Source organism: Drosophila elegans, unplaced genomic scaffold (assembly GCF_018152505.1).
Source record: "Drosophila elegans isolate 14027-0461.03 unplaced genomic scaffold, ASM1815250v1 contig_476, whole genome shotgun sequence".
Classification (NCBI taxonomy): Eukaryota; Metazoa; Arthropoda; class Insecta; order Diptera; family Drosophilidae; genus Drosophila; species Drosophila elegans.
In genome coordinates, this window is record NW_024545863.1 from 4,344,580 (window position 1) to 4,359,384 (window position 14,805).

A 14,805-nucleotide genomic window follows, 5' to 3' on the forward strand; every position below is an offset into this window, starting at 1 on the left:
GGCGGAGAAAGCCAAGTTTGCATTGCTTTTGCATGTTCTTCGCCATTTCTCTGGCTGTTGCCTCTTTTGGCCTGACTTGCAATGCCATTTCCGCCACGGTCTCATACTGCGCCCTCGCGTATGCAATAAAGTTTGTTCAGCGACAACGCAAGAAAAGAAGCTGCAGTCGAAATTTCAGCATTCGGAGACTCATTTGAAAAGAAAGGAATTCATATAAGTACAAGATTTTATTTTGTTTAAATTTGCATTGCTGTTCATTACCCTACTTTGTTTAATCATTAAAAAACAAAATTTCAACTCTTTCATAATATCCATAAATTGACTTAAAAACAAAAACACATACATGACCAATCAGAATCCGATTCCCAAGTATCTCTTTAGGTTTTTACTTCATTGCGCTATTAATCCTTATTAAAATGTACCTTTATATAAACTGACCTGGAGAATGTACTATTGAGGAACTGAAGAATCGGCAATGATAGCGACATGTGACCCAAAAATGTAACCATTGCCTTACATTTCTTATCCCATATTTTGTACAAAAAAAAAGTGTTTTAATTATCAGCAAATCTTTATTTCAACTGTATGTTGAATTTAAGTTTCACTTTGAAAGTTTTGAATTACAACTTTTAAAATTTGTTTAAGTTATGAAAGTTTGTAGTATGAAGATACATTGTAAACAATTAGTCGCAAAACTTAATTTTTTAGCCAACTCTTCGTAACTTAATGTATGTATTGCATTGGAGACTGTATGTGAAACTAGATGCTTAATTCCCGAGAGCCATTACCCAAGCCAAGTCCCACATTCACCCATGGCCGCAAGGGCTTAATCAGGCGCAACTTTTTAGAAGAATTTTGCCGGAGATTCCCGCTTCTAATGTCGCACCCACACAACCGAGCACTAGCCGCACACCCAGGAGCTCATTAGTTTGGGGCGGCAGTGGCGCTTTAGCTTAAGCTGCGAGCGTAGAAATTACGCAGCTTTGGCGCTAAACAAGTTAATTAGTTTGCCTCTCTTTTTTCTGCAATGGCTGGAGTTAAGCTTAACGACAAAATAAATTATTTGCCGCACACACATAAGCGCCATGGAGACTTCAATTGACTTTATTAAGCGTGTGAGTGCGTGTGGGCGGGCGTGCTTGCGCTTTAATGACACTTTTCAGTCAGCTGCTGTCGCAACAGGACGTGGCTCTAAACCACGTTTATTATCCCTGAAACGGAAAGCTCTCCCTGCCATGGCTCACAATGGAAAAATGTGTGTGCCGAGTGGTAAATGGGATCTCATCTACAGCCTGACTTTGATCTACGGCATATTAACCTCCACACTCTTCGAGTTCTTAAGCTACCACTACTTTTCTTTTTACTGAATTTAAAATTAATTTTCATGTGGCAATAGAAACCTGCTGCCTGGTCACCTGCTCGTCCCACTGTGCAGCAGTAACATTAGGAACAAGTGCTGCGGCAATTGCCTTTGTGTCGCATAAAAACACTTTTGTCCCCCGCCAAATATACGTCCTTGTGTTGCGAAATACAGCTGACGTCAAAATAGTAGCTCTAAAATTCCCTTCGAGAATTATAATATAGGAACATACTATTTTATAAGTATATATTTTGTTTAAAATTAAAATGTTAAATATACCATTTTTTATTTAAAGATAATAACAATAAATTGGGATTTCTTTAATTTATTTTACAAAAAGTCACTTGCAAGACTTTAATATATTAATATAGTAGCTTCTTCGAGTATCTTAAAAAATTCATGTTCTTGAGCATAGTCCATTTTATTAATTTTCTAAAAAGTCAAAGAATAAGAGCTCTTTATTTAGATCACAAATGTACTTAAGGAGAACACTAAACACAGATACAAGTCTAAGCTTGTTTAATCTTAGATTTTAATTGCACGGCCATAATGTTGTGAGGCTTCCATTTCAGGACATGGAGCCGCAGCAGTCACAAGTAAATTGAATTTAATTAGGAACGAGTTTTTCATTGTGATTGTTGAGTTTTATTCGTCATAAACTTCGGACGGCAATAAAAAAACGAGTCCGCTGCCAAATTCAAATTTCGAGCTCTACCCCGGAGGCAATGAAGGAGTCTTTAAAGGCGCACCAACTTCTGGAGGCCCTAATTAGTGTGAGTGGGCCATTAAGAATTTGCTCAGGTTCGACTTAAAGTTTGCATCGAGTGTGGGTCAAAGAAATTAAAATTGAAATGCAAAAGTTGCCAAACTTTTTCCCCTCCCACACACATTATGGGAGTTGGCGGAAATTTAAAATGCAAAGCAGAGCGCCGTGGAAAAGGGAACCCAGAGCCCAGAACTTGCTTTCAAGTGGGTTCGTGGCAGGTGGTCTGCAAAAACTTGGTGCATTAAGTGCACTCAGCGATGAGCAGACAGGAGGCGATGGAGGGCGAAAAAAAAGGTGAGCGAGCTGTGCTGCCAACTGCCGCCAGCTCATTAAAAGTAAAAATTATATGCATTAAGTTGCCAGCGGTAACGGGAGCGTTAAAGGGCTGGAACCGGACTGCACTCATTATGCCAAACTGGCGCCACTAATGGTCAGTGTTAATTGCGTGGAAAGCATTTGGAATGCACTTCAATAGTGCCACCCAACCCCACCCAAAAACGCCACCCCACGTAACTGACATTCGCCTGATAAATTGTCATAATTCCGGGCCGCACAAAGGACATGGGCTCCCGCTGGACTGCCATCAATACATATTTCATTGCCCTGACACATGCATTAACATGTCTAATCGGCACGCAGGGTCACAGTTGCAGCCAGGACACAAATGGTCGAAAAAGGGGGTTGTAGAGGGGGTTCTTCTCGGGACACGTAGCCATTATTCATTCTGCGGCCCCAGCATAATTTATTGCCCCTGGCACCACTCACATGTCAGACATTCCGAAGTGCCGGCCAACTGACAATTTGCAGAGACTGACATGCAGCAGTTTAACCCACAACCGACCGCACGCCCCTCTAGCTCGCAGGTGACGGGCCCTTAAAATTTATTTTGTTTGACTAACTGACAAAACTCACTCCCACCTGTCTCGTCCGCTTTGCAGCAGTGTCTCGCAAATTCGCTCTACGATGCTTTCACATCGATGACAGCACCTAGTTCTGCGGGCAAACAGGGCGGATGCGCTAGGCGCCCACTTAGTACAGCAACGAAATGAGTTCCTTGTAGATCCCAATGCCCTGCAGGTAGGGGACCGCCTGGTCACACTCATTGTGGTTGTGCAGCAGAATCGGAGTGTGGTTAATGGGCAAGAGCCCGAGGGCCGCCAAAACCGCATTAACACCAGGACAACGCCCAAATGGATTTGAGGATCTGCCTTGAAAAAAGTTTGCTCAGAGTCCCGAAATTCTCTTAATTTATTGGGAAAATGGGGCAAAGTAAAAGGTTTCACTGGTACCGACCACACCTTTGTCTAGACATAAGCCATTGTTCAATTTCCTTGAAGTAATCGGTTCTTACCAACGCCTGTGCTCCCTGTTTCGATGCAATTTCCTGGTCGGGAACGTAGGTTATATGAACAATTCGCTGGGGTTGATGACCTTCGACAATCATTTAAAGATTACAACAACCATATTGACATAGTAGACAGGGATAATTTTTCGGCAGGACTCGTTAGAAAGTTCACGCACTCGATTAGAGAAAAGGTACATAGTTGTGGCTGCCAAAAACTTCAGAGACTTCAGAGACAACTTTCGCTAAACAGTTGTAAATTCATTTATTACGAGCAATAAGTAAATTGTCTGCTTTTAAAATTGCGTATCGTAAAGCATAATTAGTAAATTGTGAGTTTAAGATAAGGTTAAATAAATCAGGTGGATATAAACATAATCGTTTTGGTACATAAGTTCACTTTTATTCGACTATAGTAAACATCGGTTAGACTTCAGAAAGATTTCGAATAATCTTCTTGTAAACTTTAATGCCATTTAGATAATCCTCGGCCTTTAAAAATTCATCATGATCATGGATGAGTACTGGAGTGTTTATGATGGGTGAGAAACCGATTGCAGGTGTTCCCTGTTGTCGAATAAATCGACTGTCGGTGACTCCGAAGCAGACAATCGGTTTTATTTTAAGTCCTCTAAAAAATAAGAGGATACACTAAATTTATAGAAATAGAGCTAACTTCTACTCACAGTTCATCAATAGCGGCTTTCAAAGCTATCCAATAGGGGTTCGAATCGTCCATCTTGGTGGGTGCCACATAAGCTTCTTTCTGGGTAAACTCGATCTCAATGCCACCACCTGCCTCCTCGCACCAGTCGCGAATTTGCTTCTCGAAGGCAACCAGATCCAAGGTGATGGACAGTCGCATATCGAAGATGGCCTCGAAAAGCGGTGGAACCACGTTGCTCTGCACTCCACCACTCAATTGGGTGAGATTCACCGTGGTCACATCGCCGATGTTTACGCTCTTGTCGTTAATCAGTCGCTGAACCTGCGATTCACGGAACTCCGTCATCTTGTTTAGCACATAGTTCAACTTTACTCCGGCGGTGTTGGGCAATAGCAGTGAACCATGGCCAGCAGTTCCACCAAGTTTCAATTTAAGAACTGAGTAAAAGAAAAGGCTCTTAGTTCCCTAACGTAAGCGCTGTGAAATTTACTTACCCCACCGTATACGCTCGGCATAGAACAAATGGTGAACATCATTCGCACTAGTGCCTCCTTCGTCCAAGCTGAACCCCACATTCATTTGCTTGTAAAAGTCGGTTTTAACAAACTCTGCCATGCCAAGGCTACCGCCAATCTCCTCGTCGGGAACAAAGGTCACGTGAACAGTCCTTTTCGGTTGAAAACCACTCGCTTTGAGCATCCGAATGGCACCCAGATATTGAGTGCCAACCGATTTCATGTCCTGAGTGCCCCTCGCAAAGATTCTACCCTCCTTATCGATTTCGGCGCCAAAAGGTTCATGAGTCCACTTTTCGGGAAACACGGGAACCACATCCATGTGCGAGTTTAGAATGATTGAGGGAAGCTCCGGTTGCTTTCCCAGCCACTTAACGATCACCACAGGTTTTGATTTAACAGCTGGACAAACCACATCTACGGGAAGACCAAGGGAGTCGGCCTGACGCTTGATAAATTCCACACAGGCAGCTATACACATAATTAACTTAAAACACTTGTAAAACCTTGTTAAATGAAGTCCTTACTATAGTCAATATCTGGGTGCACGGATGGAATACGCAAATATTCTCGGAATATTTTAATCTCCTCATTGTTCTCCCATTTCTCAGCACTCATTTTGGATGAAGTCTTCTTCGGCAATGGGAACACAGACAGTTGAAGTGATAAACTGGGACTAATAGTCTTGAGGTACCCGCAGGCTTTTTATATCTATGGATCACTCTATATAAATGGTTATCTTATGTGGTTATGATAATAAAATGTATTCAAAGTGTGGAATCAACTTTTTTTTCTATAGATAGTTTCGCTGACTTATAATGATAACATTAATTACCATACATTACTGGTTCAAGATCATTTATTCTTAAACCAAAATCCAAACGATAGTTTAAAATATAAAAACTCAGCTTAGTCTTAATTTTTAAAAATAATTGTTATTCATTGCAACACAACAGAATGTGTGAAATCAACTAATCTTTCTAAACTTGGAAGATGTAAAAAGCTCCCTTTACTTTTGATAAGAAAATTAACGACGAAAAAAAGAACTGTACTTTTAAGAATCAGACCACCTCTGATAACGATTCACTTTGCATATAATATGGTTTTATTAGACTTGTGCCAGATTGCGAATAATCTTCTTGTACACTTCAATTCCATTAAAGTAGACGTCAGCCTGTAGAAATTCATCGTGGTCGTGGATTCGCATGGTTGTGTTGATAATGGGTGAAAATCCAATTGCAGGGGTTCCCTTCTGCCGAATAAAACGGCTGTCGGTGGCACCAGGGCAAACGATGGGATGTATCTTCAAGCCCCTAGAAAACAGAAGGTATTCTGGCATTATTAACGCCAAGTAACTATTTAAATGGTACTCACAGTTCATCAATCGCGGCTTTAACAGCTAACCAGTACGGGTTCGAATCATCCAGCTTGGTGAGACCAATAAAAGGTTCCTTCTGGAAGAAATCAATCTCAATGCCGCCACCCGCTTCCTCGCACCAGTCGCGAATCTGCTTCTCGAAAGCAACCACATCCACAGTAATGGCGATTCGCATGTCGAAGACCGCCTCGAAAAGCGGTGGCACCACATTGCTCTGCACTCCGCCACTCAATTGGGTGAGATTCACGGTGGTAACATCGCCTATGCTGAGGCTAGAATCCTTTGCCAGGCTCTCCACCTGCGATGTGCGGAAGTCGGTCATCTTATTCAGCACATAGTTGAGTTTCACGCCGGCAGTGTTGGGCAGCAACAGCGATCCATGGCCAGAAGTTCCACTGACTTTCAATTTGAGACCTGTAAGCGAGGATGGTTAATCGGTTTGTAGTCCAACTAAGGGGATCTTACCCCATCGCAATCGCTCGGCGTAGAACAAATGGTGCACATCACTCTCGCTGGTGGCTCCTTCGTCCAGGCTGAATCCCACATTCATTTGCTTGTAGTAATCCGTTTTAACGAACTCCGCCATGCCAAGGCTACCTCCAATCTCCTCGTCGGGAACAAAGGTCACGTACAAGGTTCGTTTGGGCTGGAAACCGCTGGCCTTGAGCAGGCGAATGGCACCCAGATACTGAGTGCCAACTGACTTCATGTCCTGCGTGCCCCGAGCAAAGATCCTGCCCTTCTCATCCATGTCGGCGGCAAAGGGATCGTGGGTCCACTTGTCACGAAATACGGGAACCACATCCGTGTGGGAGTTGAGAATAATCGAGGGCAGCTCTGGCTGAGTTCCTGGCCACTTAATGATCACCACAGGCTTCGATTGAACGGCTGGATAGACCACCTCCACAGGAAGATTCAAAGAGCCTGCCTGACGCTTAAGAAACTCCACACAAGCGGCTAAAACATTATTGTTTTTAAGAAAGCGTATTTTTAGAGATTTTAAGCAATACAAAATTAAAACTTACTGTAATCAACATCAGGATGTACGGTCGGTATACGCAAGTATTCCCGAAATATTTTAATTTCCTCATTGTTCTCCCACTTTTCTGAACTCATTTTGAAGCAGTGTTAATTCGGTTAGAGATAAACAGAAAATGAGCTAAATAAGAGATTCCCTGGGATTTTATAGTCTCACAGAGTCGGCTTTAAGTTTATGGTCAAGGCCTTTAAATGATTGTCAAATGTGGTTGCGATAGTAACAGCTTTATCAGCAAATACCACTCTTATATTACCAAAAAATGTCACTACTTTTTTAGGAGCTCTACCAAATGGAAAATGCTTTTTTTGTGGTTACCCGCCGGCGAAAAACAAAAGGTTAATCTTTTTAAATTTTTACTTAAAACATACCCTGATGAGAAAATTTAGAGGTTCAAAAAGCGGTCATATATTTTTGTTTTTATTATAATATCGTATTTAGTTTTGCTCGTTAGTCTATTTACTTTGATAGCTCCATCAATTCCTAAAAATATGACAAGTTTTTGCAGTTCTGATTGACGACGTTCGTTTCAAACTAATCAAGTGATTATTTTAGCTTTAATGGATACCCAATGTTCAAGCTTTTTATCTACATTGATATCACTATGAACGGCAGCACATCTAGGGACGATGCTCACCCAGAGTGTAAGCATTCGACTAAATAAATACACTTTTAAAATGTTCCCATTTGGCACGATACGATAGAAAACGCCTGTGTTGGCGAAAAAGTTTAAATAACTTGCTGAAGCCGTCCGAATGAGAACATTTTAGTCAAAGGTATATTTATTTTTCGTAACAAAATTAAATCAGAAATTTTGTATACTTAGGGTGCGATCGTCACCACTTTTTTACCTCGTTAAGAGGTATTTCAGTTTGATAGATCCCCATTATCTGTTTGCTGTCATAAGGATATAGAGTTGTGTTTTCTTTAGATACACGTTGATAAACCGCTGTGAAAACATTTTCGTTTAATTCAGGGCAGATAAGATAAGAAAACTACGAATTTTTGTATCAACTTATAACAAAATGATCAATCTTTATTTTGATAAGGCTCTCAAGTATTATTTCGAATTAATTTTCAGACCTTGGCAAGGTTGCCCAAAATTTTCTTGTATATTTGAATCCCCTTCAGATAGGTATCGGCTCCCAGGTATTCGTCATGATCATGGATGCGCATGGTGGTGTTTTTGATGGGGGAGAATCCCAAGGCGGGGATGCCCTGCGCCCGAATGTTCCTGCTGTCTGTGGCCCCGGGGCACACAATGGGGTAGATCTTCAGGCCACTGTAAAATATTATGAATAAAAATAGGTACTAAAAGATATTGAATTTAAACTCACAGCTCATCGGTGGCAGCCTTGAAGGCCAGCCAGAAAGGGTTCGAGTCGTCGATCTTCGTGGGTGCCACATAGGGCTCCTTCTCGTCGAAGGAGATCTCAATGCCGCCGCCCGCCTCCTCGCACCAATCGTGGATCTGCTTCTCAAAGGCCACCACATCCAGGGTGATGGACAGGCGCATGTCGAAGACCGCCTCAAAGTGAGGGGGCACCACGTTGCTCTGAACTCCGCCGCTCAGCTGGGTGAGATTGATGGTGGTGACATCACCGATGTTGATGGTCTGATCCCTAGCCAATCGCTGCACCTGCGATTCGCGGAACTCCGTCAGCTTGTTGAGCACGTAGTTCAACTTTACACCGGCGGTGCTGGGCAGCAGCATCGAACCGTGTCCGGAGGTTCCGCTGAAGTTCAGTTTGAGTCCTGCCGAAAGGAGATACATTTTGATTACCTCTATACTCTGAGAGATGAGGGCAACTTACCCCATCGCATACGCTCGGCGTAGAACACATAGAACAGGTCTATTTCGCTGGTGCCGCCTTCGTCCAGACTGAAACCCACATTCATGTTACTGTAGTACTCCGTTTTCACGAACTCCTGCATGCCCAACTCTCCGCCGATCTCCTCGTCGGGCACAAAGGTCACGAACACATTGCGCTTGGGTTGGACACCGCTGGCCTTGAGCAGGCGAATGGCCCCCAGGTATCCTGTGCCCACCGACTTCATGTCCTGCGTGCCCCTGGCAAAGATCCTGCCCTCCTCATCCATGTCGGCGGCGAAGGGATCGTGGGTCCACTTGTCGCGGAACACGGGCACCACATCCATGTGCGAGTTTAGGATGATTGAGGGCAGTTCCGGTTCGGTTCCCAGCCACTTGATGATCACCACTGGCTTTCCCTCCACTGGATGTATGACGTCCACTGGGAGATCCAGGCTGTGGGCCTGACGCTTCAGGAACTCCACGCACTCGGCTAAAAGTGGTAACACACATGAGTGGGGTTTCTAAGAATTATCCAGATCAGCCTTACTGTAGTCCACATCTGGTTGCACCGTCGCTATACGCAAGTATTCCCGGAATATTTTGATTTCCTCGTTGTCTTCCCAGTTTTCCGTGCTCATCTTGGGGCGATGTGTTCTCTGCCAGTTACCAAACTCGAATGCTCGACGGTTGGCACGAATTGAGCTTATACAGGAAATTTTCGTATTAGGTGATTATGATTTTATGGCCTTCATTTTTTATCAAGTAATGAGTGTGTTATCAACCGCTTGTGGTTAACAAAATGATAACAGCACTTATTCTTGCACAAAATTCTACCAAAATATATGTCTGATAGCAAACAGTAGCAATGTTCGATAAAGTTCAAATAAATACCGTCGAAATTCGACTCTCCGATGTGGTTATACCCTTAAAATATTTACAAGTTACTTGTAAAATGGTTTTTTCGTTTTTGTTTTTGACAAGGTAATGCGGTTTTGTATGTGTGTGGTATTCTTGAATGAATTGAATGATATTTTTTGGGGTCAAAGTTCACAATAAATTAATCTACAGGAAAATTGTTGCTTATAGTGTTAGCATTTCGTTTGTATTTTAGCAGATATGCTTTCAAGTAATCAGAACATTTACACATCTAATTTTGGCCCTACACTCATCGACACTATTACATTACTCATAAAAGATAAGACCAATAAAAACATATTGATTTCCATTTTTGAATCATCAGAGCAGAGTTTCAGTTGAACAGTCTATGAATCAGCAACCGCCGGGATAAGTTTCCTGTACACTTGAATACCGTGCAGATAGGTGTCGGCCCGCAAATGCTCATCGTGATTGTGCAGCAGCACAGGAGTATTGTTGATGGGGGAAAACCCCAGAGCGGGAATGCCCAGCTGCCGGACGTAGAAGCTATCGGTGGCGCCGGTGAAAACTCGAGTGTGGGTTTTCAGTCCGCTGTAATAGCACAATCATTAGACGGGGAGAGTATAATCCCTTCAAACTCACAGTTCATCCAGGCCCTTTTTGAAGGCCAGCCAGTAGGGATTGGAAGCGTCAACCTTTGTCTCCACAAAGGGACACCTTAGGATGAAATCCAGTTCAAGCCCTCCTCCAGCCTCCTCACCCCAGTTGCGAATATGCTCCTCCAGCTGATCCACGTCCTGGGAGATGGCTATGCGAATATCAAAGACTGCTTCTAGCACAGAAGGAACGACATTGCTTTGCAATCCCCCTGTAAGTTGAGTCAAATTCAGAGTGGTCACATCACCGATGTCCAAGGAGGGGTCCTCAGCCAGCAGCTGAACCTGTGTTTTCCGGAACTTCATCAGCTTATCCATCACATACTGGAACTTCTCGCCAGCCGTGTTTTTGTGCAGCAGCGATCCATGACCGGAAGTGCCAGTGCATTTTAAACGGAGATCTATGAAATTATAAGGCCATCAAGTCACTATAACACATGTTGCCGAACTTACGCCACAATGTGCGCTCTGCATAGAAGACAGGATAGGACTCATCTTCACTGGCGATGCCCTCGTCCAGGCAGAAACCCACATTCATGGCTCTGAAGTAATCGCCTTTCACGAATTCGGCCATGCCCATGTCGCCGCCAGTTTCCTCGTCGGGCACATACGTCAGATACACAGTCCTCTTGGGCTGATAACCACTGGACCTCAGGGCACGAATGGCAGCCAGATACTGACATCCCACGGACTTCATGTCCTGCGTGCCACGTGCATAAATCCGGCCCTCGGCGTCCATGCTGGCACCAAAGGGGTCATAGGTCCAGTTCTCGGCAAACACGGGAACCACGTCCATGTGCGAGTTCAATAAAATAGATGGCAGCTCGGGTCTCTTGCCCAGCCACTTCATAATCACCACCGGTTTGGATGGCAGCACGGGATGGATCACATCCACCGGCAGGTTCAGTTTGGCAGCCTGCTGCTTCAGAAACTCGACGCACGCAGCTGCAAAGGGAATTCGGATGTAAACAAATCCAGGCCGTGTAAATCAATCCTCACTATAGTCGATATCCGGATGAACCGTGGGAATACGTAAATACTCCTGGAATATTTTAATTTCCTCGTCATTATCCCAATGCTCTGCGTTCTCCATTTTGAGTTGAGTGACCTGCTGTTGCAAACAGACTGACTTCTAATCCGCGACGTGGTTTGATTTTATGGCATTATCAGCTGTTGACTTTTAACTACTTGATAAGAAAGCCTGCAGCTTGCGTTTTTCAACTTCTGTTATCTATTATGGTCTCAACAATGTATCTTAAAGGTACACGGCCTCTTCAAGCCTTGCCTGTATACGACTTTATCAAATAGAAAATTGTCATAATCTTATTGTTTTCAAGGACACTAAGATTTATATAAACATAAACTAATAAAATTCAACAAGGGCTTATAAGCTTGGACTTGCCAAAGCCTGCTTCTTTTCTTGTTAATCCAATCATTTACACAGTCTAACAAAATGGTGAAGCTGACATAGTTCTTTTAGAAAACGATTTTATTGACATGCTTAAACAAAGTTCTTCGAACCAAACAATACACAAATGCATAATTTCGTTATTTTAGTGCTGGAATCATTTACTAAGCATCGGCCACAGCGGGAATGAGTTTCTTGTAGACCTCAATGCCATGCAAATAGGTGTCGGCTTTCAGGAATTCATCGTGGTCATGCAGCAGGATGGGGGTGTTGTTGATCGGCGAGAAGCCCAGAGCTGGAATGCCAGCATAGCGAACATAGCGACTGTCCGTGGCGCCGGGGAAAACTTGAACCCGTGTCTTGAGGCCACTGCAAGAAAAATACATCAAACGTATGCCTTTTGTGTGAGCGCCTCATCCTTACAGGTCGTCGAGAGCCTTCTTGAAGGCCACCCAGTAGGGATTGGATGCGTCAATCTTTGTGGGCTCCACAAAGGGGTTCTTCATCTCGAACTCCAGCTCAATGCCGCCACCAGCCTCCTCGCACCAGTCGCGAATCTGCTTCTCAAAGGCAGCGATGTCCACGGTGACGGCAATGCGGATGTCAAAGACAGCTTCGAGCAGCGGAGGCACCACGTTGCTCTGCACTCCGCCCCTCAGTTGGGTGAGATTCACGGTGGTCACATCGCCAATTGCGAGGGAAGAGTCGTCCGCCAGTTTCTGTACCTGTGATTTACGGAACTCCATCATCTTGGCCACCACATAGTTCAGTTTCTCGCCAGCCGTATTGGGCAGCAACAGAGATCCGTGTCCAGCAGTTCCACTGAACTTGAAATGGAGATCTGTGGTGGAGTGTAAGGAAATAAAATTAATTGCAAATTGCAACAGTCTTTATCCAATTTTCTAAAGTATATTCACGCCACAGAGTCCTTTCCGCATAGTACAAGGCGTAAGTGTCGTCCTCGCTGGAGATGCCCTCGTCGAAACTGAATCCCACGTTGAGCTTCTTGAAGTAGTCGCTCTTGACCATCTCCCGCATTCCGAGATGACCGCCCACCTCCTCATCTGGAACGTAGGTGAGATAGATGGTCCGTTTGGGCTGGTATCCGGTGGCCTTGAGGGCTCGAACTGCTCCCAGATACTGGGTGCCCACGCACTTCATGTCCTGCGATCCCCTGGCAAAGATTCGACCTTCTGCATCCAGATCCGCGCTAAAGGGACCGTGAGTCCACTTCTCCTCAAAAACGGGCACCACATCCGTGTGCGAATTAAGGATAATGGAGGGCAGTTCGGGCTGAGATCCCTGCCACTTCAGCACCACCACAGGATTCTGCTGGTTGACCGGATAGATAACCTCCACGGGCAGGTCCAAGCTGGCCGCCTGCCGCTTCAAGAATTCCACACAGGCGGCTATAAATAGCAGACACAATTAATGGCCCGGTCATTAAGATTGGCGTTCTTATCGCAGCCTCATATAGATAAAGACCACTAAAACTCACTGTAATCCACATTCGGATGCACCGTTGGTATGCGAAGGTATTCGCGAAAGATCTTGATCTCCTCATTGCTTTCCCACTTGGCGGTACTCATTTTGATCTGTGTAAACACGAATTTAGCCGGTTGATAATTGGTCAATTAAATTGTTTGTCCAAACAAAGAAATTCAATCAGCTGATCCACAGTTCACCACGCCAGGGTGCACGCACTCACCTTTCTCAACACTGGATCGTCGACGAGTGTGCGTTTGTGGTGAGAAGCGCGCGTTTAAATATCAGCGATAAGCGAGAGAAAGAGAGGGCATGACAATAAAGTAGAACAGAAAGCTAAACCTTATTTTCTAATCTCGCGGTTTTGCCTGTAAAAGTGTTTTATCAGAAGCATTTGCTTACTTTTTGGTGGCTTATCTAATTTTTATGCATATGACTTGCATTAAATAGAGTGTGAACAGTTGTATGGTTTATCACAAAATTCTAATAATGGTTTTTTCGGGTGTCTCCGAATCGTTAGCCCAAATGATTAAATACAAAATTTTTAATTTAGTTAAATAATTTTTTTTTTGCGTGGGCAAATGTGTCAGTACATGTGAACCCACTTAAAGGCTCATTTGCTGGCGATTCCCCCTGGCTGATGGATTTATTTGCCTTAAATCGAAAGTGCTTCGCACAGCTTCCGGGGTAACAGAATTGATGGTAGTGACTCCATTTGGCCCGCAGCCAAGATTTCCGATTACTGATGAATCGCATGCAATCGCATTCCAATTCCAGTTGATTTGTTAATCAAGATGCACTGCGCACGTTCGCACCCACACGCCCAACGGGGCTCTCTGTAAACAAGTTGCCGGGCCTCGGGCTTTTCAGCCACTCCAAGTTTGGCATATTAATAGTGTGGCTGTTGCTGTTGCTGTTGCACTTGCCACTGTTGCTGCAATGCGACTGTTGTCCCCTTGTGTCAAAAAAGTTTGTTTTAAATTTGGATTTCACGCTGATTTCTATACTGAAAAACCAGAACCGAAGCCCTCAGATTTGTGTTGCATGTAGTCGGGGCCAAAGTTGACATTGTTTTAGTGTGTGTACTCACAAAAAGTCATTAAAAGTTCATTAACAATGTTGCTGAGATTTTAATGGCGCACCAGCAGCAATAACAGCAGCTATGGGCTACACATGTCTGCATTTTAAATAACAACCAACCCTAACATTCGTACAAACTCGTGCTCCCTCGTTTACAACGTCACATAAGTCAAATAAATACACAAAACTTCCTGCAAACAAACACTCACAAATCCGCACTATGGGCAAAAGTACAATTTGTTGGTATAAATTGAAAAGTGTGAAAAAAATTGAAAATTTTGAAAAAGCTGAATATTTTAGGAGCCTCGTTATCTATTAGACCGTTGAAGCTGTATATAAGTCTAATAAATAGTTGTATGTAATGGTATAGTGTTCACATTTGGGGGATACAAAAAAAGGAGTTTTAGTTTGACGTTCACTTAA

The 14,805-nt window shown here is 43.7% G+C and overlaps 6 protein-coding genes across 8 annotated transcripts in view; 1 reads left to right on the plus strand and 5 right to left on the minus strand.

The window, feature by feature from the left end:
* The window catches only part of LOC108148591 (proteoglycan Cow), a 50,854-nt gene that overhangs the window by 8,455 nt on the left and 27,594 nt on the right, over positions 1-14,805 (plus strand). The window lies entirely within an intron of this gene.
* LOC108148702 (aminoacylase-1A) lies at positions 3,854-5,337 on the minus strand. Its single transcript, XM_017275853.2, has 4 exons — positions 5,178-5,337; positions 4,630-5,121; positions 4,155-4,572; positions 3,854-4,099 (listed from the first exon to the last, which is right to left on the minus strand). The coding sequence occupies exons 1-4, from the start codon at positions 5,266-5,268 to the stop codon at positions 3,895-3,897; spliced, it is 1,206 nt and encodes a 401-aa protein (XP_017131342.1). The 5' UTR covers positions 5,269-5,337; the 3' UTR covers positions 3,854-3,894.
* LOC108148701 (aminoacylase-1) lies at positions 5,703-7,190 on the minus strand. Its single transcript, XM_017275852.2, has 4 exons — positions 7,054-7,190; positions 6,494-6,985; positions 6,025-6,442; positions 5,703-5,963 (listed from the first exon to the last, which is right to left on the minus strand). The coding sequence occupies exons 1-4, from the start codon at positions 7,142-7,144 to the stop codon at positions 5,759-5,761; spliced, it is 1,206 nt and encodes a 401-aa protein (XP_017131341.1). The 5' UTR covers positions 7,145-7,190; the 3' UTR covers positions 5,703-5,758.
* On the minus strand, positions 8,067-9,562 carry LOC108148704 (aminoacylase-1-like). Its single transcript, XM_017275855.2, has 4 exons — positions 9,425-9,562; positions 8,879-9,367; positions 8,402-8,819; positions 8,067-8,346 (listed from the first exon to the last, which is right to left on the minus strand). Exons 1-4 carry the CDS (start codon positions 9,513-9,515, stop codon positions 8,142-8,144), a joined length of 1,203 nt encoding a protein of 400 aa, XP_017131344.1. The 5' UTR covers positions 9,516-9,562; the 3' UTR covers positions 8,067-8,141.
* LOC108148703 (aminoacylase-1-like) lies at positions 9,958-11,546 on the minus strand. Its single transcript, XM_017275854.2, has 4 exons — positions 11,409-11,546; positions 10,863-11,354; positions 10,396-10,810; positions 9,958-10,344 (listed from the first exon to the last, which is right to left on the minus strand). Exons 1-4 carry the CDS (start codon positions 11,500-11,502, stop codon positions 10,140-10,142), a joined length of 1,206 nt encoding a protein of 401 aa, XP_017131343.1. The 5' UTR covers positions 11,503-11,546; the 3' UTR covers positions 9,958-10,139.
* On the minus strand, positions 11,881-13,547 carry LOC108148700 (aminoacylase-1-like). Its single transcript, XM_017275851.2, has 5 exons — positions 13,526-13,547; positions 13,316-13,412; positions 12,735-13,226; positions 12,241-12,658; positions 11,881-12,186 (listed from the first exon to the last, which is right to left on the minus strand). Exons 2-5 carry the CDS (start codon positions 13,404-13,406, stop codon positions 11,982-11,984), a joined length of 1,206 nt encoding a protein of 401 aa, XP_017131340.1. The 5' UTR covers positions 13,407-13,412; positions 13,526-13,547; the 3' UTR covers positions 11,881-11,981.